The 26,118-nt window shown below is 36.5% G+C and overlaps 1 protein-coding gene across 4 annotated transcripts in view; it reads right to left on the reverse strand.

Moving 5' to 3' along the window:
* ZSWIM8 (zinc finger SWIM-type containing 8) overlaps positions 1 to 26,118 on the reverse strand; it is an 85,336-nt gene that overhangs the window by 46,334 nt on the left and 12,884 nt on the right. For 3 of the 4 annotated variants that reach the window (XM_032231482.1, XM_032231481.1, XM_032231480.1), the window contains exons 4-7: positions 25,580 to 25,752; positions 21,139 to 21,246; positions 2,466 to 2,547; positions 1,993 to 2,113 (exon numbers count right to left, since the gene is read on the reverse strand). In XM_032231482.1, the coding sequence (XP_032087373.1) occupies positions 1,993 to 2,113; positions 2,466 to 2,547; positions 21,139 to 21,246; positions 25,580 to 25,752 (484 nt within the window). Of the gene's footprint in view, positions 1 to 1,992; positions 2,114 to 2,465; positions 2,548 to 6,055; positions 6,142 to 21,138; positions 21,247 to 25,579; positions 25,753 to 26,118 lie in introns of those variants that run through there. The other variant, XM_032231483.1, reaches the window with a different exon arrangement.

Consider the following 26,118-nt stretch of genomic DNA (forward strand, 5'->3'; position numbering starts at 1 on the left):
CCTGTTTCTCTGCTTGAAGTGAATGGATTGATTTTTTTCCCCCTCTATTTTTTGTCACTTTATTTTTTGGCTTGAATTAAAACACTCTTTTTTATTTTAACAATTTCATCCTACCATTTGTTATTAAATTCCACCAAAGACAATTAAATATTTTTGTTTTCCATAAGCTTGGGAGAAGTATGAAAAAGTAGAATCTGCCATTCAGAACTCAGAGCCTGGTGTTCTTTTTTTGAAATAATGTATCCTTTGTTCATTCCTCTTCAATTTATTGACTTTGTAACTGAAGGGTTTGCAACTTGCTTACAAAATCTGATAAAGAGCCAAGGGCACAAATTGTTTTTTGTAGGTGCTTTTGGAAAATATTTTGGCAAAGGAAGGAAAAGGAAAGAAAAAAATAGAACCTTTCTCTTTTGAAGAGTACAAAAGAACTTGTGCTTAAGTCAACTTAAAATAAATATATATGCACAAGAGGCTTGGAAGGCTAGAGTGGCAGTGGCTATTAGACTCCTTTTTTTCTTTTTCTGTCCATCTTTTTTTTTTTTTTTTTTTTTTTTTTTGGAAAAATGGATCAATATGTAGATGAGGAAACCCTAAAATTTTGAAATATCCTGGCTGGAATTCAAAATATTTTGGAAGGATTTAGGAAATTTGAGAAGAAGTTGGATAGACTATTGTTTCTTACAGCAAAAGATGATGAGGTTGGAGCCCCAAAAATTAAAGAAGATAATGAAAATATAGAAGATAAAGACAAGATAATAGATGAACTTTTTAATGGAGCAAATATGGGTGAAAGTGGAAAGAAGGGAAGATGGAAAAGTGAATTTGACAATTTGGAGCTTAATCCCAGATTTCAAGATACAGGAGAAAAAAAAAGAGTGATAATGATGGAGTTAAGAAGAGAAACCTTTTCAGAAATAAGCCTGACAACCAAAGACAAGCTAATTTTAATAACAATTCAAGGGCAATGAGACTATTTGAGAGATCTTTTAAGCAATAAAGTGTGGAGAGAAGTTTATAAAAACTTTATAAAGGAGCTGAAAAGAGACTTGACACAACAACTGGTAAGAGAGATAAGACTGTTTTGTCACTGGAAAAGATACAGGTTGATAATGAAAGTTGATGATAAAAAGTTAGTTAATTTTTGGTGATTAATAAGTAGGAATTTCAGTATTTTGTAGATTGTTTTAGATTGTTATTAAATGTCTATTCGTTAACATATAATTAACTACGACAACAATAATGAAATGATAACCTTAAGTAGTATAAGTAACTTGGTTATAAATTGTAAATTGGGACTTGGCGAAAAGACCTATAAATTGTATTAATAAATTTTTGTTTAGATCTTGTTATAAAGGTATAATCTCTTTGGGTCTCCGCAATCACATGATCAGAATTTGGGCACATCCGCATTTATGACCACAGAAACACTTCAACTCCCTCACTTGCATAAATCCCTCCCCACAATCGCTGCCCTTTAAGAAACCCTGCATTCCGCCACATATTTCTACTGCAGCTTCTAGATATATGGACCGCCACTGCTGTTTTCCACAGCTGACCTTCGCCATCTTGTTCCTCCTGCTGGATCCAGTTGAGGGTGCAGCTCTGGGATGAACAAACCATTACACAAAGCATTCAGGCTGGACAGAAAGAATGTAATCCTGTAACTTCAGAGACCAGTCACAGATTTATATTTTCAGCAGCATCATAACTTCCAACAGTTGTTGAATGAATGTGTGTGTTTGTGTTTGTGTTTGTGTGTGTGTGTGTGTGTGTGTATCAAGGACTATTTGTATACACCTTATGATTCACATGTTGAAATATAGCTGATCAAATATATATAGAGTTCTCCACCTACAATTAAAAAAAGATTATCTTTTACCATCTTTCTAAACCTACAAAAACAAACAGAGTCTGGAGAGGCACGGTGCTGATGTTTGCATTGGACTTTGCAAATACGCACAAATTGTAAAGGAAGAAGACAATTTAAGTTACCTAAATACAACAGGAGAGGGACCACAAAATTTGTGAAGAGTTTTCTTTATGTTGTCACTTAATGTAGATTCATCCAAGTACCAGGTGCTTTGATCAGAGGCAGATGGACCAGCAGTAGGATCTTAGGAAAAAGCAGATACAGTCTTTTAGTTGTTCCAAAGTGTTTGTTTCCCCCTCTACTCAAGGTTACAGATAAAAAAAAGTAGTGAGTCTTAATTTTACTACAGAAATACTGAAACATATCTTTGAAATTTGATACAACATACCTTCGTACTACTTAACAGAGGAAAAGTTTCATATGAACAACTCAAGAGAACCATGATGAGTATACTTAATCTGCTACACCTCTATGCTTTTTAGTTATAGGCAACCTAAAGCGCTACCATTTTAGAAACTAAATTTATTTGCATATTTGAAAACCATTGTTGGGATTATACTTTTTAATATAATAAATCCACAGCATTATTTATTACCTGGGGCTCCACATACAGTGTTGATGGCAGTGGACTGAGAGGATAGCAGCTCATCAAGTAGACGCTGAGCAGTTGGAAGTATCTAAGAATAAGAAAAACATGTGATGCTGATTTTAAATGTTCTTCCAGAGATAAAGAACTCAACTATCTTTATTTAAACTAACAAGATAACATCTGGTTTTGATTAAAATTACTATGGTTATTAGTCTTCAAAATAATTATGTTTATTCCTATTTAACCTTAGTATTAATTCTGTTCCATTTATATAGTTTGAATATTTTTCTCCTTTCAGGAACTGCACTGAAGCTTTGCTCAAAATGTAAGCTAATAGTAAGAATGGAAGAATATTGCAGAATACAGGCAGTCCTTACAACTGTAAATGACAACTCAAAATTACAAGTCCTGGAAAAAGTGACTGTCCTGTGGTGGCACAGTGATTAGAATCCAGTACTGCAGGCTAATTCTGCTGACTGCCAGCAGTTCAACTTGGTTCAAGGTTGATTCAGCCTTCCATCTTTCTGAGGTAAGTAAAAATGAGGGCCCAGATTGTTGGGGGCAATATGCTGATTCTGTAAACTGCTTAGAGAGGGCTGCAAAGCACTGTGAAGCGGTACATAACTGTTATTGCTAGTGCTACAACTGTCACATCATCATCACTGTCACATGATCACAATTCAAGCACTTGGCAACTACTGTACCTAGCATTAGACTGGTTGCAGCATCCTAAAGTCACTGATTACAATTTGTGACCTTTCTTGCTGATTTATGGCAAAATCACACATTGGAAAGCTGGATCCACTTAACAACCACATTATTCGTTTAACAACTGCTATAATATTGCCTTAAAAGAAGGAACTCAGCATATAACCTCAACAATTTACAAGAGAAATTCCCAACTGTTGTCATAAGTGGAGGGCTACTTGTAGTTGACCGTTCAAATGACAGACTAGCTCTCAAATAGAAACTGCTTGGCCCCAGACACTAGCAAAGCTCCCAAAGCCTCTTCGCTGCCAACCATCAGGCTTTAAAAAACAGCTTTTAACTTAGAAAATTAGTGCTCTGCAAAGCAAACCAAACATTCAGGTTCCAGCATTTTTTTAATTACAAAAATACCTTTAAATTCCACATAGGATTTTTTCCCCCTAACAATCCTACAAGCCCTACAAGGGTGCTTAAAGGCATTCTTAGACAAGAAATAGTAATAAAAACTACAGACCATAGTTTTGTTTTGGACATGTTCATTTGCCCCAGAATGACACAGGGAAGGATTTGAGGGCACAAACAGCATCTGCATTTTGTAGCTACCTACCTGTCATGTGGAAGTTATTTTTAATAAATAACTCTGCTGCCCCATGACAATCATCGAGTGAGACAGTTCATGCCAACCTCTAAAAATTTTAATATACTCACTAACCTAAGGAAATTCCCTAATCCTATTTTGATTTGTAAGAACCCTGATTCCAATTTAACCAAATTTTGACCACATAGATGTAAACTATGACATATCATTTTTTTCAGCAGCTAATACTAAATGGAGGAAGAAAACCCCCATGCATCCCTCCATTGTGCACTAATATTTAAAGGCTTTTATATAATCTATTAATATGCATACTGATGGATAGGTATGCAAGGTTATATATTGGTGACGCTTTTCAGGAATTCGTTGTTTTTTTAAATATAACTATTATTCAAAAAAGGAAAGAAGGAAATGGGGGAAGAATGATAATAGTCTTTAGTTCTACTCACACTTACTTGACTGTTATTTAATGCAACTGAATTTCCTTTTAAAATATATAAACACAGGAAGCTACGAGGCTGTCCTCCTTTAAAGGCTGATTGAGGAGTAAACCCAAGTTAGTGGAGTACTTCAATGTAAATCATTTTAAGGCTGTTGTACTAATAATCATACAAAAAGTAAACAAAAGAAGATAAAGGAGGGTGACATTTTCAAATTATGTTTGCAAGGGTTAAAAAAAGGAGATATCCATTAATATTCATACTTGTTTGCCTGGAGTCTGACAGTGCATGAACAAATGAATGAAGAGATAAATAAATATATAGAACTTTTATACAATAATATGGTATAATCAGCTAATATAGAATGGGATCTATTAGCTGCTCCACTTCAGCCAGTAAATGTCTTGGGCCTGACCTAATTCTGTTTATGCATATACAACCAAATTGTATATATACAAATATACAAATTGTAACCAATTTCCTTGTATTTAAGTACAATGACAATAAAGATTATACTTACTTATACTTTTTAAAGTATTAATGTTCCTGTATGTGTATTCATTTTTAAGGAAATATGTTTATTGCATCAAACCAATTAAAAAAGAAAAAATACCCACATAAACAAGGGTTGTTGTGACAGCTGGAAATTGATCTCATAAGGTAAAGCACCCCTCCTCCCTCAGAGTTCCAAAAAATTTCAGCCCTCTTTCAGCCTTCTTTCTTTGTAAAATAATACATTTTAATAAATATAAATAAATTATAATTATAAAATTATAATATTATAAATTATAATTCAAATGTTGAGAGACTACACATATCAAGAATTGGTTACTATAAATCATATGTCACTCCAATGTTGTATAATCATTATTTTGGGCATTTCTCATACATGAAAAAGTATGGTTTTTATGTCCTGAAATGTTTGGGATACACTGAAAAAGAACATAATGCAAACTTTACCAGCAATGCTGTTTAGTTACACCAACAATCTACAGACTATAACTCAAAATACGGAAATAATAAAAGCACTTAAACAGGGTGAAGTAATATTCCAGCTTTGAAACTGCACCTTCAAACATCAAGTAGACACAACATGTTATGTTGTATTAATCTCATGTTAATACAATGTGCAACAATGTTATTTCAAAGTCTATTTGTTTGATATTAAGATGGTTACACACCTAGGACCTCAGTTAATTCCTCCAGAACCTCTAGGAAGTGTGAAACCTGGACAGCAATGGCAACGGCATCAGGACGAAACTATATGTGATTAAATGGAATGAACTACCAAGAAGCACTTTTATCTAAGTTAAGCTATTTTGTTCTACAAACATTTTAAAAGATAGCTACATCAGAATCAAAACATCCCAAAACAAATTTACTATAAATTCGTATTGTCTAATATAAAATCATAGATAAAGGAATAAAAGTTATTTGAATAGCTTTCAACATTATTTTATCTTATTCTACTTGCTATGTTTGAGGCAAAAAGTCTGGGTCTTTATATATTGCATTTATGTGCTTCTTTAGGCCTGGAAATCATGTACTATCAAAGAGCAACATCTGCCTTACTTCCATGAACAAAGTATTAACCTTTTTTTTAAATTTTCACTATTTAGTAAAATATATTTCTTCAAATGTAAATATGTGGGCATTCATTATTAACACTGAGCAAAGAATCTACCATAAACTCTAATCTCTTGGACTTATCATGGTCTGGAGAAATGTCTACTGTATTACAGATGTGGGCACTCACGATGAAGTAACCATTATTCTGGGCAGGTAGGAAAATGCTACACAGGTCTCTAGTAAAGAAATTGGAAGATGATGATGGATTCATCTAGATGTCATACCTCCATGGAGCTCTTCCAGTAACCTGCAGCAAGCATGTGTGCCATGTTTGTCTTTCTGCCTGAAGACAGCATAAACTACATGTGCAACAAACGGCTCTGTTGGAAGAGAAGATGAAGGGACTTGAGGAATGTCCTTGTATATCCAACTTATTTAGCTATTTATTTATTTAAGCAGTTTATTTTGTTCATGAATTTGCTGCTTGTTATAATAAGGTCTGGTGAAGTGCTATTTCTCATTAGGGTCAACTGAGAATTTTTAGATGAAAGGCAGAAAGCCCTCCTGAAAGATTACCAGAAAAATAAGGTTTTAAAGAAAAGGAAGAAAATAAAGGGTTAGATGAAGTTGAACAGAAGAATATGACATACCTAGTGAAATATGAGACTTCATTTAAATGGATTGAGGCTGTTGAGGAACCAACTAGCAGTTCCCAGACTAAGGATGTAAAAAATGCCACAATTCCCTGACTACAGGGCCACCAAGTACCATGTCAATTAACCCTAAATTGAGAGCAGGAGAAGGAAGCCTTGCGTTTCAATGCTTCATGACTGCAGTGGGCAGTAAATTCTGTGTATGGTTTAATTTTGCAATAGGTATTCAAAGTTAACTGAACTATGTCTGCAGTCTTCTGCCAAATCAGGCTGAAAAAAGCCGAGCTAAAATGGGAAATGTAAGGAGGTTGATTTAGTCAAATCCTGCTCATAGAAGCCTGACAGCTGTAGGACTAGAATGACACAATTCCCATGGAAAATTACTCAGGGTCTCTTATCATAGAGAAATCTGACAAAACACTAGGTAAGAAATGTATTTATTTATTTATTAAATTTGTATGCCGCCGATCTCACTCTGCAAAGCAACTCTGGGTGGCTTACAATAAAAATAATAAATATTAAAATATTAACAACAGTAGATACAAAACTAAGAAACAGAAGGCAAGGATGGTACAGTGGTGGCATTTTTCCTATTAACCCACCAACCACACACATCAGAACCCCAAGTCTGGGGGCATAGCCAGAAGACCAAAAGGTGGGGCCAGATCACACTTAGGCAGTAAGTGTCCTAAGTGTAAGAAAATTAATACATTTTTAAAACAGATTGCACAATTATCTTAATTTCTGAGGGGGCGAAAAAAAGACACATTATACTGGTCTTTGGCCTGACTGAAATGGAACAAAGCTGAAGAACTAATGGTAGAAATATGCAAGAGGCGATTGATACATCATCTTGGAATTTATGGTAGTAGGGTTTATAACAACTTAGCAGAATTAAATAGATATCTTTGGATATTAGGGCAGTTGGTTTTTAAAACCTGAACAACTAGAAATTAGCAAGAGATCAGAATAGCAAAAAAAGAGGTGAGATTCTGCCTGAAGGCACAATTATAAAGGTCTCCTGCGAATGGAAAATGAAAAATGCTAGCCAGCATCTAATGAATGCATAACTGAAATGTGATAGTAATAAAGTCAGGTTCTACTGAAGTAGCTCCTAATATTTCATGCCCAGGATTGCCACCAGCTAAGGATAGAAGCCATCTATTTAACAGCATAATGTTCCTGAATGCTTAGTTTCATGCTATGGACTCAATATGCTGCTCACTTTTGGCCTGTCCTGTTTACATTCATTAGAAATGAACCCACACAAAAATAATGTTAATAGAGAATTCTGAAAGAACACTGGGTTATAAAGTCTCTTTGTTTTATATAAGGTTAGGGGGAAATAAAATATCAATTAAGAAGCAGCCATCTTCGGCAGGAAACCCTTTCTTGGTCTGGGGGGAAAGCAGCAAGAAATTATTCCCCATTTGTCCAATTGGTGCAAGTGGTATCAATAGGGACAAGGAGTCTTCACATGCTTGTGTTTTGAGTGCATATGAGAGATGAATTGAGGAGAATCGGAAAAGAATCTCAAGACCAGATTTTTCAGTGTACCTGTGTTGAAAGTGGAACAAGGGGTGGGTCCTGTGTCATCTCCATGTTGACAGTGAGTGTAAGAGAATCCCACATGTATTTTCAAAGGTTGGGGAGCCCTCAAATAGATCATCTCCCACATCCTTTCCTATTCTTTTATTCGGTGAAAATAAATTATTTGTTTAGAAGAACTATTCATAATTATGAGAACATTGCAAATTGAACATCTGAGAATTTTTTTTAAAAACCTATAATAGTCCTGAAGCATCCCAAAGACCAGGATGCTACAAAGATCAACCAGAATACAAACAGATGAACTAAAATTCATTAGTTAATTTGAAGCCATTTATCATAGATTAAACTTATAAAGCAACATTTGTTAATTACCATTCAATGCAAGAATGTATGTGTCACATTTAACGACTGCCTCATGTGATATCACTACTACATCTATAAAGCAACTTTTCTCTTTCCTTATATTTCCAGAAAAAATCTGTTACTCCAGGGAGAAAGAAGTGTTATTGCCTTTTTATAATTACTAAATGTTTTTCATTTATCCACAACTGATGGTATATTTATGCTTTACATCTGTTGAAATGGATTAGACCATGTGTGAAAAACTCACATCGTCATGGCAGCATCACATGACATATCGGGACTTTTTTCCCTTTCGCTAAAACGGGCGTGGCCATGGCCAGTGTGTGATGCATCCAGCCTGTGGGCTGGAAGTTTGACAGACCTGGTTTAGACTGTATGAAAGCTTAGGAGACGCAATATAATTAAATTATGCTTGAGGCAGGGAGGAAAGGACAGCCAAATCAAAGCTATGTAAGACCTTGAGTGGGCTAACTGTATGATGCAGGAAGTCACATATCCATTCTAAGGCACTCTCTCCACCAACATCGCTACAACAATATTTGATCACTAGATGTACTGTATATTGTCAATTAAATGTGCTACAGAATTAATCGGATTCTACATTCATTGACAAAATTGTTGAGGTCGTTGCTGGTCTAGTGGAGATAGTTGTGATCTACTGAAAAGATGTTTCAAAATCAAAGGCAAAGAAGATCTGAACCAATCATAGATATATTCTCAAATGTCTTAATGGGTCAATGAACAGTATGAAATCAATATTACCAACATATGGGCAAGAAATTGCAGAAGCTCTTATCACTAGGAATCTAGGAATATCAATTTTGCAATGAAGGAAAAAAATATCTGATAATTTATCTATTTGTATCCCACCTTTATTATTTTTATAAATAGCTCAAGATGGCAAATTATCCCAATTATTGGCTATCCTCTGCTAATTACTCTTAAAAATTATTCTTAGCACACAAGTATACCTTCCTCAATTTTTCAGTACAGGTACGTTATCGACTTACTACCACAATTGAGCCCCAAATTTATGTTGCTAAGCGAGACACAGTTAAATGAATTTTGCCCCATTTTACAACCTTTCTTGCCACAGTTGTTAGATGAAATATTGCAGTTGATAAGTTAGTAATATGGTTCCTAAGTGAATCTGTCTTCCCCATTGACTTTGCCTGTCAGACCGTCACAAAAGATGATCGCATGACCATGGGACATTGCAACTATCATAAATATGAGTCAGTTGCCAAGCATCTGAATTTTGGTCACATGATCAAATGTGATCATGTGACCGATGTGAATATGATTGCTGCCTTGAGTTACTTATAAAAATAATACGGGCAGGGTACAACAAATAAAATAATAACATAAAGAGATCATCATATTGGTGAGGCCTATTCCCACATTCCTAACTTTATCATCCTTTTAAATAAGAAAGGCCACAATTGTGAGAGATTAGTTTGGAAGAAATTCTGAACAGCAAGGAAAATGGATATACAATATGATTTACATAGCACTTCTACTGCTCTGGAAAAAGAGCATAGGAGCAAGTTAACATAAGCACATCTTGACTACCTGAAAACTTTAATCTATAATAACGCAGGGGTTCTGAGTAGCTACATAATCCATTGTGTCAAAGAAACCATTTTAAATGTTTACTATCCCTCTTCATGAAACTGTCACCGTGCTTTATAAAATTCCTTAGGCCTATGCAACTCCTTTGGGGCTAGGATTTTCAAAGGGGAATCGGGAATAGACTGTGAAATATGCTTTTTTGGATTTTTTTTTAATACTCCATTAATAAAAAGATCTACTTGGTGGGGTTTTTTATAGATAAACTGGAACCTTTGTTCTTTACTATTTGAAAAATAAAAAAAATATGATTTTTATTTCTATGGAATAAATAGGCATTCCACCTTATATTCTTTGGCAGGTAGCTGATGGAGCTCAAACATAGGAATTTTTTTCTGTCTCAAATAAAGTCACCTTCACGCAAGGAAGGGAATATCAGTATTCATGGAGGAGCTGTTCTGTTTAAGGTTTCTGCAAAGCAATTAGCACTTCAAGCTCTGATTGCTCTGATTAAGTTGCATGCACGTACTGACAAGACAGTAGTTAGTGATCTCTTAGTAGCCAGGCCTAAGGATGCTAATCAATCAACGATTTTATCCAATGACTTAAGCTTGTTGTGTTTTCTTCCTTATCTAGGCTTGTTTCATAGATCTCATCTTTTAGTTTTAAAAGAGATAAGTTGGGAAAAAGCAGCATTCTTTTTAAATGACAATGGAAGTAAAAAAAAAAGAAGAGGGGGGATGGACGACAGTCAAAGACATATGAAAACTCCTAAAATGAAAAAGGAAGAAAATGTAAACAGAGCACAATGTGTAGGGCTTATCTGTTCTGAGCAGGGGGGGGGGGGGGGAGTCTAAAAGGCTAGGCCACAACTTCTGATCTATTAACCTAAAGTAACTATCACAGAAAAGAGAAACAGAACTTGGCAATTCATGTTACAACAGTTACACTGTATGGTGATAAGTTTATGAACTTGATTGGGGAATTGAGGGCAAACTTTAACATAAAAAAGGCAAAAGACAAGGATGTCCACTGTCCCCATTACTATTTATATTAACACTAGAAGTATTAAATAGAGGTATTATATAGGATTCAGAAATAAAAAGCTTGAAAATAAAAAGAGAAAAATACAAACTACAAGCACTTGCAGATGACCTGGCATTTATTTTAGAAGAACCATTGGAAACTGGCCCTAAGTTAATGGAAAAAATTGAGGAAGCATGGAGAAGTAGCAGGGCTGAGTATAAATAAAGAAAAAACTTAAATACTAGCTAAAAACCTTATAAACAGAAAAATGAACTGACAAAGAAAATAGGCCTTCAAGTAGTTAAAAAAGCAAAATATTTGGGAATTTATCTACCAACTAGATGTGTAACTATCAAAGAAGTTAACTATATAAGGTTAACACAACAAATTAAGAGAGGCAGGAAGTTCTCCAGATGGACAGACGTGGGGGATGTGAGCTCTAAAGAGCCTCATATGAATCCTGTCTGACAAATCAACTCCGGGGACTCTTTTTTGGATCAGAACCCACCTGGAGGGGAGGGGGTGAAGAAGAGGCAGCGTCTCATCAGACCCAGGCGGAGGCAACAGTTCCCTCGCAGGTCAGAGATTTGCCCTCTGAATCGGAGTAGGGTGCACAAGAAGCTGGCTTCCAGCCAAAGCAACTGAACAGGAGTGTGAGGTCGAGATAAAAGACTGGTAAGAAAATTCATTTAACCCGCAATCATAAATCAAAACTTAGAAAAGGCAAAGAATCTTGAGAGTAGAAATAATATTAATAGACAGATCTGCATTTTGGCAAAAGGAAAGGAAGAAAGAAAAATGGAACGTTGAAACACTAGCCCAAAAAAAGCCATTTGTTTGAAACAATTTGGACAGAAAGGGAGAAAGCAGAGAAGTGACAAACCCACTCAAATACAAAATCTAATTTGGTTTTGGATTTGAAATAGAAACCAAACATTCCAAAGGAATTACTTCGTCTGAATGTCTTCCAACTAATATATCTTAAGCAACTCCAATTACTGAGAGGTAGAATGCAACAAGGGAGAAAGATCAAGAAAAAAGCACTATTTTCTTACTGACAACTGATAACCTAATCTTGCCTGTGCGGGAAGTTTTAATTAACCAACTGCCATAAATCAGATCTTGGAAGAGCAGGAGACGAAAGAAACATACCCGAGTTTGGCTTTATGCAAGTGTGTTCCAATTAATATATTTTGAGCAACTATAACCAATGAGAGGTGGAAAGTAGCAAGGAAAAAAATAATAACAAAATCAAGGACTGGGAAAATACAAAGGTTTTTTCTTTTTTTCTGCAAAAGATCAAGATGGCTCCAGCTTCTCTTCCGTTTTCACATTAGTTGAATTACCTAAATTTAAGGTGGACCAGAACTTTGAAATAAGATCTGTATAACTGCAATTTTGGAACTGGACATTAAGGAAGAACAAAAGACTAAGATGGCTCTCGTCACTCTTCTCCACAGCAGCTGAATTAGATAAATTTAAGGTGGACCAGAACTCTGAAATAAGAACTGCATAATTAACTGTAACTTTGGAACTGGACATTATGGAAAGGTGGGAATTTGAAGAAGTATGTGAAAAAATATGCATAAATCATTAAAATCAAGCTTAAATAGAATTCTGAATTCAGAGAAGCAGGCATTTAAAGAAGAAGAGAAGGAAGAAGGGAGGAATAATGAAGGGATAGAAACAGTGGGAAATAAAAAGCAGAAAAAAAATCACTGGGTTTGGCGGTGGTATAGGGAAAATTGAAAAGGGGGGATGTGTCCCAACAAAAGGAAACAAAAAGCAGACAAAAGAGGTTTTGGAGGTTGACAGTGGCATAAGGAAAATTGAAAAAGGAGGTTACGCCCCAACAAAGGGAAATATAAAAGATTTCTTTGGTGGTGGTTTGGGAAAAATTGGAGAGGGTGGACGTGTCAAAACAAAGAAAAGGCGAAAGGCAGGAATAGAGAAGTGGGACAAAAGACTTACTAGGAAAAAATCAGACAACTAGAAATTGTTATATGGGAAAATACAAAGCTGAGATAAGGGGTTTACTCCTAAATATGACAATAAAATTAAGTTGCTAACTGATTGATTATGATAATGGAAAGATATTTAAATAAAGGTTGAAATATATGGAATATGGACAAATATGAAATTAATACGGGGAGAAGTAGAGGTTTGTGATTCACTTTTATACATGATAATTAAACTGAGTTGCTAATTGATTGAATATGACAATAGAAGGACAATTAAGCATGGGTCAAAATATATGAAACATGGACATGTTTCACTTCTAAGATGATGAACAAAGTAAGATGTGTACTGTTTGTTATTCTATATAGTAGATTAAGGGAATTGTAATGAACATTGAACAGTAAGGATTGCCATTTATAGACAATTAAGGGTAACCTAAACCAAGAAGTGGAAAAATAGAGAGGGAACATGAAATATTCTTATAATGGGAAACTATTGAGATGTAAAGACAGAACCACAAGGTGGCAATGTGTAAGGATGTATAGTTATATAAATATAATGATGAAAATAGCTGGGAATTGTAACCAGCCAATTGTAACCTTGGCCAAAATGAGGCTGGGGTGGGGAGGGGGTTTAAAAGCACAATGACTATACATGTATACATTTTTTCTCTTTTTTTAAAAAAGGAGGAAGATATATGTTAAAATTAAATATGTATATTGAAAGGGAATTATAAATACCATCAATATAAAATGGCACTTGCTTAGAAGCTGAAATACACCAAGTAAATGAGATGAAGAGAGTGAAATAGAGGGGAGAGGTAAGGGAAGAAGAAAGGGGTAGGAGAGAGGGCGGGGAAGAAGAGGAGGAGAGAAAGAAGCAATGGAAAGGGGAGAGTGGAAGGGGAAGTAGAGAAGAGAAGGGCAACAGAGGAAAGAAAGGAGGTAGGGAGGGGGAGGAAAGAGGAAGAAGGAAGTGATGGATAAGGTACAAATATGGTGTATGGAGAGCAGAAGAGCCAATAATTGTTAGTGGGAGTTGATGGGAAGATGAATTGATGTAAACATTTAATAATACAATACAATGTTGGCTATATAAAAGTATACATGTGGTTACATGTTATGAAAATGAAAAAATAAAAAACTTTATATAAGGAACAAAACAAATTAAACTTGATTTGGAGAATCGGGAAAATTTGCAATGATAGGAAGAATAGCAACTATAAAAATGAATATTCTGCCGAAGCTACTGTTTTAGTTTCAAACGATTCCTATAAAACTAGAGAAAAAATACTGAGATGAATTAAATGCAATAATTTTGAAATATGTTTGGCAAGGAAAAAGAGCAACTGCCAGATTGGGAGCTTTATTACCAGGCTTCTGCATTAACTTGGGTGAAAGAATGGATACATTTACAATACAATACAATAGCAGAGTTGGAAGGGAGGTCTTCTAGTCCAACCCCCTGCCTAGGCAGGAAACCCTATACCGTTTCAGACAAATAGCTATCCAACATCTTCTTAAAGACTTCCAGTGTTGGGGCATTCACAACTTCTGGAGGCAAGTTGTTCCACTGATTAATTGTTCTAACTGTCAGGAAATTTCTCCTCAGTTCTAAGTTGCTTCTCTCCTTGATTAGTTTCCACCCATTGCTTCTTGTTCTACCCTCAGGTGCTTTGGAGAATAGTTTGACTCCCTCTTCTTTGTGGCAATGCCTGAGATATTGGATCACTGCTATCATGTCTCCCTTGGTCCTACTTTTCATTAAACTAGACATACCTAGTTATGGGTATGGCTGATCCCCTTGTTCCCTTCTCTACTTTTGGGGAAACAAAGTTGTCTGCTAGGTTTGTTAGGAACCTGTTGGATCTTCCACTTGGTGTAGAGTTTGTTTCCCAGTTGATGTCAGGGTACTTAAAATCCCCCATTACTATTGTAGTGTGCTTCCTATATACCTTAGTTAGCTGACTAGCAAAAAGTTCATCTACTTCCTCTGCTTGGTTGGGTGGCCTGTAGTATAGACCTATGGCAATGTCGTTTTCCTCCTCTTTAATATTGACCCAAATGCATTCAAGATAGTTCTCATCATTGTTGTGCTCTATTTCTGTAGAGATGTAGTTATTTTGTGTAAATAGTGCAACTCCACCTCCTCTTTTATTTGGTCTAGTTCTTTTAAATAATTTAAATCCTTGTAGCTGTATGTTCCAATTGTGGGTTTCATCCCACCAAGTTTCTGTATTGGCATCAATATCATATCTGCCCTCATTTACTTGAATTTCTAATTCACCCTTTTTATTCCTCATACTCTGTCCATTGGTGTATAGACATTTGAGTCCATTTTGATTGACCCTGTGTTTACTGTCTACATAACCTGTGTTAATGACTGACTGCCCCTATTTTCTTGCCACTTGTATGATTCGTGCACCTGGTATGGCACTCACTATTAAATGCTTGGTTTTGCTTGACAGCAGGACTGATAATCTTACCCCCCCCCCCCTATCTATGTTACATACACTGATAACCTTATGAATTTTAGATTGCTGGGGATAGAAATGTTCTGTATCAATTAATTCTCTGTCCCCGCTGTTCAGTTTAAATGTTTATCCAGAAAATCTGTGAATTTAATGCCAAGTAACTCAGTCCCTTTCTTGGATGGGTGCAAACCATCTCTTTTTTACAGTTTTTCACTGGACCAGCTGCAGGCATCATGATTAATAAAACCAAAGTCTTCCCTTTTACACCACACCTTTAGCCACACATTAAACTCTGCTACACGCTGGCCTTCCCTTTTTGTTCCTTATATACTGGTATAACCTCTGAAAAGATAAGCCTACAACATACTACTAAGTTCATACCCCAAGCTCTGGAAATCATTCTGCACAGAAAGTACATCCATTTGGGACAGATCATTTGTGCCAAGATGTATAATAGCATTAACATCAGTGTCCTTACTTGCATTCTTGACTATCTTAAGAATACGCCTCTTGTCTCTGCTGGCAGTAGCACCTGGCAGACACCTGATCTGTTTCAAAACCTCCATATCCTTTCCTAAATTTACATCCCTTACAATTGAATCACCAACCAGAAGGTGACTTCTCTTTTTGGATACCTTGCTCTTCTTGTGCGACTGATGTGTGATACCTGATTCACCCTTTTGCCTTTCCGAAGTAAATTCTTCGTTTTGGATCATGATCCCCTGCTTATTTGAGTCATCATTAATACAACTACCTTGACTTGTCACTTTAATGTCCCCACTAAGGTCAGCAAGGGAGCTATATCTGTTATGCTGGGACACAGTAAAAGCTTTGTGTTTATGGTTCACATCTATCACCCTGCCAGATTCCACAGTTGTCCCCAGACTGCTCTTCTCTTGCGGGATCTTTGCGGTAGAGGGGGCTGGTAGCATGGCATCTCTACAGAGTAGAATGGCCGAATTGGGCACCTAATTTAGCAATAGCAATAGCAGTTAGACTTATATACCGCTTCATAGGGCTTTCAGCTAATTTCTGCTTGGAGAGCACAGATTAGAGATTCAAGATAGGTAATATGTCTATGTAGTCTAGTAATTTGTTTACAAAGGGGACAGTATCCAAATTTGAAGAGATTACTGCGAAAGAAAGGTGCAAAACAAATATTACATTGAACTAAGCCAGTCATTTTGAAATAAAAAAGTCACAGTCTTAAGCACACTAACCCAGAATGTATTATTGCTATTTTTGATTTATAGATATGTGATCCTACCATACCACCATTACCGTAGTCCTACGGATCTCTTTGACTTCCCTCTAGCAGCCAGTAGCTCCACCCTCCAGCCTCAGGAAAGTTCAAATGAAATGAGACAATTTTACTCTATTGTAGTCCTATGGATCTCTTTGACTGCCCTCTCGCAGCCAGTAGCTCCACCCTCCAGCCTCAGGAAAGTTCAAATTTGAGAAATAGAAGATGGTTACTGCTGGAGGGACATGACTTCCAAAGAGAGATGGCATGCCTTCTTATGACATGGAAAAAATATATAAATACTTCCAAAGACATTAAGGAACGCTCTATTAATATGGGAAAAAGTTAAACCAAAAAATTACCATATTTTTCGGACTATAAGATGCTTCAGACTATAAAAGGTACCTAGCTTTTGGAGAGGAAAACAAGAAAAAAAATCTGCCTCTGCCTCCCAGCAATTTGCCTCCTTGCAGCAAACAGCCTGGTCAGCTTCAGCACAGCCTGATTTAGCAGGAGCAGCTGATTAGAGGTTGGATTGGCCTCCCGGAATACTAATAATCAGCTGTTCCAGGCTGCGAGAATCATTGCCACCTATCGCTGCCTCCACATGCCCCATTTTTTGACCTCTATGTGTCCCATTTTCTCTGCATCCTGTTTGGTTGTGCTAGGCAGCAGTGATCCCCACCGCCTGGAACAGGCCTAAAACGGGAGGTGCAGAGGCTGAAAATGGGGGGTATGGAGGCGGCAATAGGTGGCGGTGATCCCGGCAGCCTGGAACAGCTGGTCTTCAGTATTCTGGGAGACTGATCCAACCGCCAATCAGCTGCTTGTGCTAAATCAGGCTCTACTGAAGCTGACCAGATTGCTTGCTGTTTGCTGCAAGGAGGCAAATTGCTGGGAGGCAGAGGCTGAAGGGTGGGGAGGTCAGTGGGGTGGGGAGGGCTTTGGCAATATTCTGTCTATAAGATGCACAGACATTTCCACCCACTGGGTGTGTGTGTGTGGATCTTATAGTCCAAAAATACAATATATAAAAATTCCAGTCTAGCTTTCCACAATGGAATCACTGACACACCCAAACATTGTAAATTTGGAAAAAATTGTAACATCCAAGGATATTTTAAATGAGAAAGTAAAACTAAAAACTAAATAGGAACTACAAAATGGGGGCTAAGGCTTATTTTCAGGGTAAGTCTTATTTTCGGTAACAGTGAGGACAATTAACCAGTAGTTTACCTCCAGAAATTGTGAGCACTCCATCACTAGATGTTTTTAAGAAGAGTCTAGACCAGTGATGGTGAACCTTTTAGGCACAGAGTGCCCATACCGGAAGGTGTGTGTCTGTCTGTGTCCATGTGCATGCCCGAGCACCAGAAACCCGACAAACAGTTGGCTGGCGTGCATGCATGCCTCGGAAATCTGACAACCAGTTAGCTGAGCTGGGGCAATAGCGTACGTGCCCACAGAGAGGGCTCTCCATGCCACCTCTGGCACGTGTGCCATAGATTCGCCATCACCGGTCTAGACAGTCACTTATCTGAAATGATATTAATTCTGCTTCAGCAGAGGGCTGGACTAGAAGATCTCCAAGGTCCCTTCCAGCTCATTCTAATCTATTCTAAGAAATATTGAAGGATCACTTGAAAACAGCAATGGATACAACATCCCCAATAAAATAGCCCACAAAGGGATGTCACACAAAAGAAACTCAAGACTTGTTCTACATTATTTTAGAGTAAAGAATAGAGTAATTTGGATTAATATAGATTTTAAATAACAGGAAAGCATCCCAATTAAATATTAGAAAAAAGCTTACTGAAATCATAAAAGCAATTTGATTGTGTATCAATTATCGAAAACAGTGTGATTGCCTTTCCTGGATGCCTTGAAGCAAAGGGTGACAACCATTTACTAGGATGCTTTAATTTAGATTCCTGCACTGAACAGGAGATGGGCTCAGTGCCCTTATTTCAAGATAGTATGATGGGATTATGTGAAAGGAATGAGATCTTGCAAAGTCTGTTCCTTTTTTAATTTGATTATAATTGATACAAAGCTGAGGTCAACTGCGGAGTAACCAAGTTTATTACATTAAATTAAGGTATTAATAGGTTATAATTATTAAGTATGGTAAAACTAGAAGGGAATAGAGAAGAATTCTTAAAACATGTCTTTAAACTGAATGGACATTAAAATGCAAATACTACTGCTTGCATTATGATGTTTAATGTAATCAAATATGAATGAGTCTTTGGAGGGTAATACGGAACTACCTCAAATAGTGGAATTGGTTGATACCAAACAGTGTGTGTCAAGCGCTAGCACATAATTTGTGTATATATTGTTGTTGCTCTCTAGCCCCATCTAGTGGCCGGAGGAGCAAATATATATTGTTGAAGCTGGTAAAGGGACCCATCAGTGCTCACTACCAAAACAAATGTATGCTGGGAAGCCAAACATTTTCCTTTAGCACAAAGGAGAACCCAGCCTAATCTGCGGCACATGTTCATCCAAGGACAAAGTCACAGCCCACACACATACAACATCGCTGGTGAGATTTCGATTACTTGCATCTATTAATTGTTATGTTCAGCAGCAACTCAATATCTGGGTTCTTTTTGTACCATGTTTCCCTGAAAAAAAGATAGGGTCTTATTTTCTTTTGACCCCCAAAATAAGCGCTTGCCCTTATTTTTGGGGAGGTTTTGTTGTTTTGAGGTGCAGGAGGCAGCGAGTATGGTCACCTCATGACTGCTACTGTGTTGCAATATTTTCAGAAAAGGCTTATTTTAGTGCATGTGCTCAAAAGCCCAATGGGGCTTATTATTTGGGGAGATCTTATTTTCAGGAAAATAGGGTATATATTTCTATTTTTCCCAGTTTCACCATCCTGTTCTTTAATAAAGCATCCAGATCTACCCACATGGTCTGTTTTATTGGAGGATAGGTGGGTTTAGCTGCATGATGAGCTGCACACTGAGTAAAGTGAAGTGAGGATAGAACACTTGCTAAGATTTACTCTGAAAGGTGTTCAGAGAAGGTTAGATACATGCATAAGGAATAAATATTACAATCAGCTTCAGTATCTGAGACAATATCTGAGAAACTCACCTCACAAAGCTGTTGCTATGGTACAGGCACAAGAGAGTAGGCTTCTGACAGAAACCTAGCTGGCTGCTACTGGGGACAGAAAGCCTTGCTCTTCTTTTTATACTAAAATAATTATATTTGCTGCTTCTTAGTCTCTAAATAGGTCTTCAATTTGGTTTTAATTTTAAAGTTTTGAATTGTCTAAAATCTCATTTCTCAGGGTATATCACTTTTCACATGAGTTTTCCACCTAAAATTCAAAATAACATTCACCTAGCCCCTCACCATAACTCCTTAATTGATATACAATAGATATTATTTGTCTAATCAAGTTCTCCTTTCAACTATACTTTGTAAGCAAAATAACAACAAGCATTTGGATTAATAGTTTCCACCAATACCAGATTACTAGAATACTAGTAATCTGGCTACTTCTGTATGTCTAATTAGGAATGTGAGCATCCATCATTTCGACTAGATGGCCTGGAATATTACTCTATCCAATGCTCATCATGGTAGCTTGGTATGTTCCCAAGACATTTTTTTAACTAGGAATCAGAACAAACACACCCTACATGGGGATGCTAATCTCCCTGCACAAGTTACCTTTAATTGAGCATGCAGAGGTAACCCAGAAAGGGGCAAAGAAAGGTACAGAAACACTGAAGTTATTTGCAGCTATGCAACTGAGCCATTGCCTTGAGCTTATACTGCCTACTTTCTGTTGAAACATTTTTTATAGGTAAACTTTTACAGGTAAGTAATTACTTTTATGTAATCAAACAATGTATTCATTTCATCGTAACTATTCTTGGAGCAGAAGCCATAGACTGTAAGACAAAAAAGAAATAGCTGACTATAGATTAGAAGTATCATACTGAAAGACAGTAACAACCTTGAAGCTTTCAATAATCACTCCTATATGACTGGAGGGAATAAAAAGTGGCTTCCAACCTAACAATTAATGCTGTTCCTATCTTTCATTAGTCTGTTTAATTCGTTGTGGAATATTCTACATTTTCTGATCACTGGTTACGTTACATGATTTCATTCTGAATTGCCTTTTATTCTAGTATTCATCCCAAAATTATATTTAGTTTTGTTCACAATCTAGTTTGACATTAGAAGATTAGTAAAAGTATGCAATGGAAATATTTTGTGCAATTTTATGAAGTAAAAATTTTAAACTTGAAAAATTAAACTAAAAACTCTTTACATGTTGCTCATCAAAATTACTAAACTACATGCACATGGCAATTTATTCAGATCACTAATATTCTTAAATCTAAAGCATACAAATAGTATTCAAAGCGTATGAAAGAATACAATATTTTCATCTGTATTTCAGCATACAAGGAACAACATTTTCAAAAGAGAATTAAATAAAAACATATCCATAGAGTATAATCTGGATTTACTCTACATATTTTTGCTATCTACCTGTTGAGGGAGTTCACTGATGAGGTACTGTGCAAATTTTTGCAGCTGATCCCTTTGTAGTCGAGACAGAGACTCAGAGACAGGTGCTCGCAAGCAAACTGCAGATGCCTAGAGATAGAAGAGAAAATATGAAGATTATTTCTTTAACAGAATGTCATGTTTATTGTTAAATAATTCTCTCAAGGACGGATAAGCAGCCTTTTCTGGAACATATATAGTGTTGTTTATTAAAATCAGGCTTTGGTAAGGATACCTCTATGAATCAGAGCAAGATTTTGGCTACAGCCAAAATACCTATATTGATATGATTCACTGTGAGTACATTTATGTTCAATCCATATTTACTTGGAAACAGCATAGGTAGACCTCGATTTATGACAATTGGGCCCAGAATTCTGGTCATAAGTCAGGAGGTCATTAAGTGGGTCACCATGTGACCTGACTCATTTTTACAACTGTATTTGTGAATCACTGCAGTTGTTAAGCAAAAGACATGGGCATCAGGCAAATTCAACCTAAGCATTTTTTGACATTTTCTATGGCAAAAACCCTTACACAAATTGCAATCATGTGACTGCAGGATACTGTAATTGATGATAAATGCAACCTGGCTGCCAAATACTCAAAATGCGGTCACTCAACTGGAGGGGGTAGTGTGTTATTTTACAACGGTTATAATGCTTTACAGTCTGTAGAGCTGATTTTCCAAGGCTGTTGCAACTTCCAACAGTCATTAAGAGACCTGTCATTAAGGAAGGACTAGCTGAATGCATTGAACTCAGAAGTACTATAGGGACAACAATGTATTAATGATTTCTGATTAACATATTAACAAAAACAGACTGAAAATTCATAAGCCACTAAGTTGATTTGTTATATCATGATGAGGATCAGAATAATTCCTTTTGGTTATTTTACTCCACACAAGTAGTCATTTTGTTATTAGATAAAGAATTTCTTTATGGTACATTTCCCTAAACAATCTGAAAATTTAGTTCTGCATTAGCATATAATAGGCTGAAAGCAGTTTCCTTCATTTAGTTTTCCCACAAAATTTAGCACTGGCCATCCAGTTGGCAATAAAAATCTATGTTCTAATCAACATTTAGAGGATTCCAGACTTCTTATCATGGGATTTTTAAAAATCAAGAGCACTTAAAGATCTTTTATTTGTTGTATGTGCAAATAAATCCAGTATCTAGGAAAAAGAATGAAATAAACTAGATTTTGTTACAAAGCAACTATATGTTTTGGAAGCTCTTGATCTGGTTATTCTGGTTATTCATTTGAAAACTATGGCTAGTTGAACTAATATCTGTCCTTTCAACAACTTATCCCTCATGTGATTCTCCTAAGCTTCTTAAACCATCCAAGAAAGATTTTGTAGAACTGTAAATGTAAAGTGCAATCTGTATATTGAATCTTGGCCAATTCTTCTTCCCAGTAAAGAAAAAACTGTAAATGAGTTTTCATTTACTTTTACACAAGAGCTGTTTTTAAACAACTAATTATACAAAAAAAATTAAATGAATGCAGTCAGTGTTCCTCACTTCTTCAGCCCAGATATAGTCACATCATACCTAGCACAGTATTTACAAAGTTTGTTACTAGGTAAATAAAAACACCTATCTATCCCATTGCCTGCAGATACAAAAACATTTTCTATTCAAGTTATATTGGTGTATTTTTATCTTTTTGGATTTCTATCCACCGCAAAGTGTTCTGATCAGCAGACAAATGAATGAAGAATACAGAGTGCAAAATTACTTTAAAACCAACAGAGTAAAATATCACAAAGTAATCCAAATTAACTAGATACAAGAGAGCTAAACATAGTTGGGATAATTCAAGGTCCACCAGCACCCAAAAATCCTTGTGAATTTTTGTGATAATACTGTTCCAGAAACAAATATCCTCAGTAAGGAACTACCTATCTCTCTTCAATTCATACAATCTCCTGAAGGAAGCTCTCAGAAATAGAGGCAAAGAATCAAACAGAAGGAAATATTCCTTCATATATATTGGTTTCTTTCAAATGCTTTTTATATTTCCCCTAACATCTGCTAACTGAATCAGATGAAAGTTTTAGCTGAAATTTTTTGGAGGAACCTACCAACCTTTTAGGAATGAAACTAGAAACAGACTGAAAGCTTGTGAAAGGAGCAATATAATATTAATTCAACAATTCAGATTAACCATCTTAGATAACTGAAAGTTACAGATCATTTTAGAAGACAGCCCCACTATATTGTGTGAATACGATTGTTATAAGCCTGTCCTGTCCAACTAAGTTTTCATCACAAGTAATTAAACAGTGAAGCTGTTTCCCCAAAAATAAGACCTAGCTTGATTTTCCACATGCACCTAATATAAGCCATACCCTAGTTAAGACCCCACTTACTCCGTGGAGCTGCCCCCACATGCCCTGCACCCCTTACCTTAGGACTGCCACAGTCAGTCCTCCCACGCCCCAACACCTGTTGCACCATTGCTTGAGTTCTTCTGCGACCGATTGCAGCCAAACACCACATGGCACATTGTGCCGGTGCTGCTGCTCGCAAGAGGCCGCATAGCTTGTCACAGCAGTGCCACTGCTGCATCTCATGGCAGGAGGCCGCATGGCACGTTGTGCCAATGCTGCCACTTGTGGCAGGAGGCCACATGTCATGCCAGTGTTGCTGCTTGCACGATGCGCCCATGTGGCCTCCTAGTGCAAGTGAGGGCACCAGTGCAATGTGCCACCTGGTCTCCTGCCGTGAGCAGCAACACCAGCACATCGAATCATGCATCATGCCGCAAGTCGCAGCACCAGTGTGATGCACCAGGTGGCATCTGGCCACGAGGGGCCACAGAAGTCGGGCAGCGGCACGACAGGTGTCAGGGTGTGGGAAGCCTGGCTTTGGCGGTTCTAAGGTAAGCAGGTAAGACATCCCCCGAAAATAAGACATGATGCTTATTTTGGGACCAAAAAGAAAATAAGATTGGGTCTTATTTTGGGGGAAACAGATGGTATCTTCATGTCTAGTAACAATTATGAGTCTAAACGTATCCCCAAACTATGATCTGCTTCCTAAGGAATGGACCCCCATCCAGAACAAACCCCCAATCCTTAGCTAAATAATTATCATTATTATAATTATAATAAGGCACAAATCATTTCTGCCTTCTCTGTACTGGATGTCATCTCACTGGTACTCATTTATTTTCTGATTTTGTCTAACTACAGCCAGTATATTTGATGAAAGCAAAAGTATGGAGTAGTATATGCAATTTCAATCTCATGCTTCTCCCAGAAGTTTTATAAACATGTTAAGGATAGTACAACAAATCTTACAAAATGGGAAAATATCCCCATCAGCACTTTTTAAAAACAGCCATCTAAACAGAATTGAACCATTCTACTACAGTCTGCACCCTCAAACCTAACTTTTGCAGAAAGTGAATATGCTTGATACTACAAAAAATGAGAGCAACTACAATTTAGTTTACATTCTGCTTTTCATAACTTATAAGATAATTTGACTACAAAATATGAGGATGACTCTTCAGTTTGAGAACTGTCAAAAATCTAATTGTAAATACAACAAAGTCTCCCCCAAAAATGTTAGCTCAGCCATAAATATTCAGGGAGTTAGGCTGCCACTAATTCCAAAATATTACTTCTGATTTGTCCTAAACAATTGATTTAAAGATCATTGGAAAGTCATATGAAACATGTTGATCCCTTCAGAAAACCTCTATCATGCTTTATAGACACAAATTTCAGTGATGTTCAGTAGTAATTTGTAAGCCAGAGTTCTGCTAGTTATTCTTAAATTTAATTGTATTTCTATTTCATTCATTATAAGTCTTTCCATAGGACAGCAAATGGGTCACCTCAAGTTATGAGTCAGTAAAATGTATATGTTAAACCAAGTTCTACAGTACATTAATCTAAAATTGCTACACTGAGAAAAATTAATTACAGATTAAAAACTGGGAGAGTGGTAGAATACTGCTTTAATTTAACAGACAATTTCTCAAATATTTTAAGAACCCATTTGTAATAATCAGCTCATGAGGCTCATGGGGGGCGGTGGTGGAATAGGGCAGGTAGTTCTGTTACTGAACTAGGTTAACCCCTTTTGGCAAGAAGCCCAACCTCATTTCCAGGTTAGTTATAAATATGAAAATCATGCAGGTATTTTTTCTTCACCAAAACATATAAAAGAGTATGAATCTTTACTGATTTTTGAGGCACATGACCTAACATGCAGCATTGACTGTTCCAATTTAACTATGTCTCAAAATTCTGTGCTAAACAGTATTAAACAAACACCTTTCTGCAAGTCTGAGTCAACTAATAAAACAGAAACTAAAATCAATAGAGCTTTTCATTATTGAATACTTGATTTTTATGATTTACTGTGCAATAAAACAACAGCCATATTTCAAAGCCTACATTGTGTATCCGAAAGAGACAAAGGGCTACCACGTGGGCACACCATTTGGCCCCAGCTCCACATGTACAGCTGCATGAGGTGATCCTGCATCTGTCAAACATTACTGCCACGTTGTAGGCTCCTTTTGGTGGCACTATCTGTGGAGGTACCACTGTGGCACTCAGGTGGAAACCTGTTGGAGAGCAGGACAAAAGTTATGGTCTGGCAGTTATTGAAACAGAGAAAATGTAGCTCAGATGTATAATTGAAATACTATTCAGTCAAATGGCCATTCTCTGCAATACTCAATCTTCCTAGTTTCAGTGGAAAATTCAAATAATATATTTCAGCGATTTTCAAAAGATAGTTTTATAGTAAAAATTTGCATTTGGATGGAAGATGTTCATCTAAATTTACACTAAAATCCTTCCTATTGGCAACTATTATATCAGCTATATTAAACACAATGCACATTTGTTACCCATGTTTGCACATAATGCAATTTTGGGCTAATGTTCACAGCCCCCCAAAAAGATTTTGCAGTTTCACTTTCAATTAA

This window comes from Thamnophis elegans, chromosome 15 (assembly GCF_009769535.1).
Source record: "Thamnophis elegans isolate rThaEle1 chromosome 15, rThaEle1.pri, whole genome shotgun sequence".
In the NCBI taxonomy this organism is placed as follows: Eukaryota; Metazoa; Chordata; class Lepidosauria; order Squamata; family Colubridae; genus Thamnophis; species Thamnophis elegans.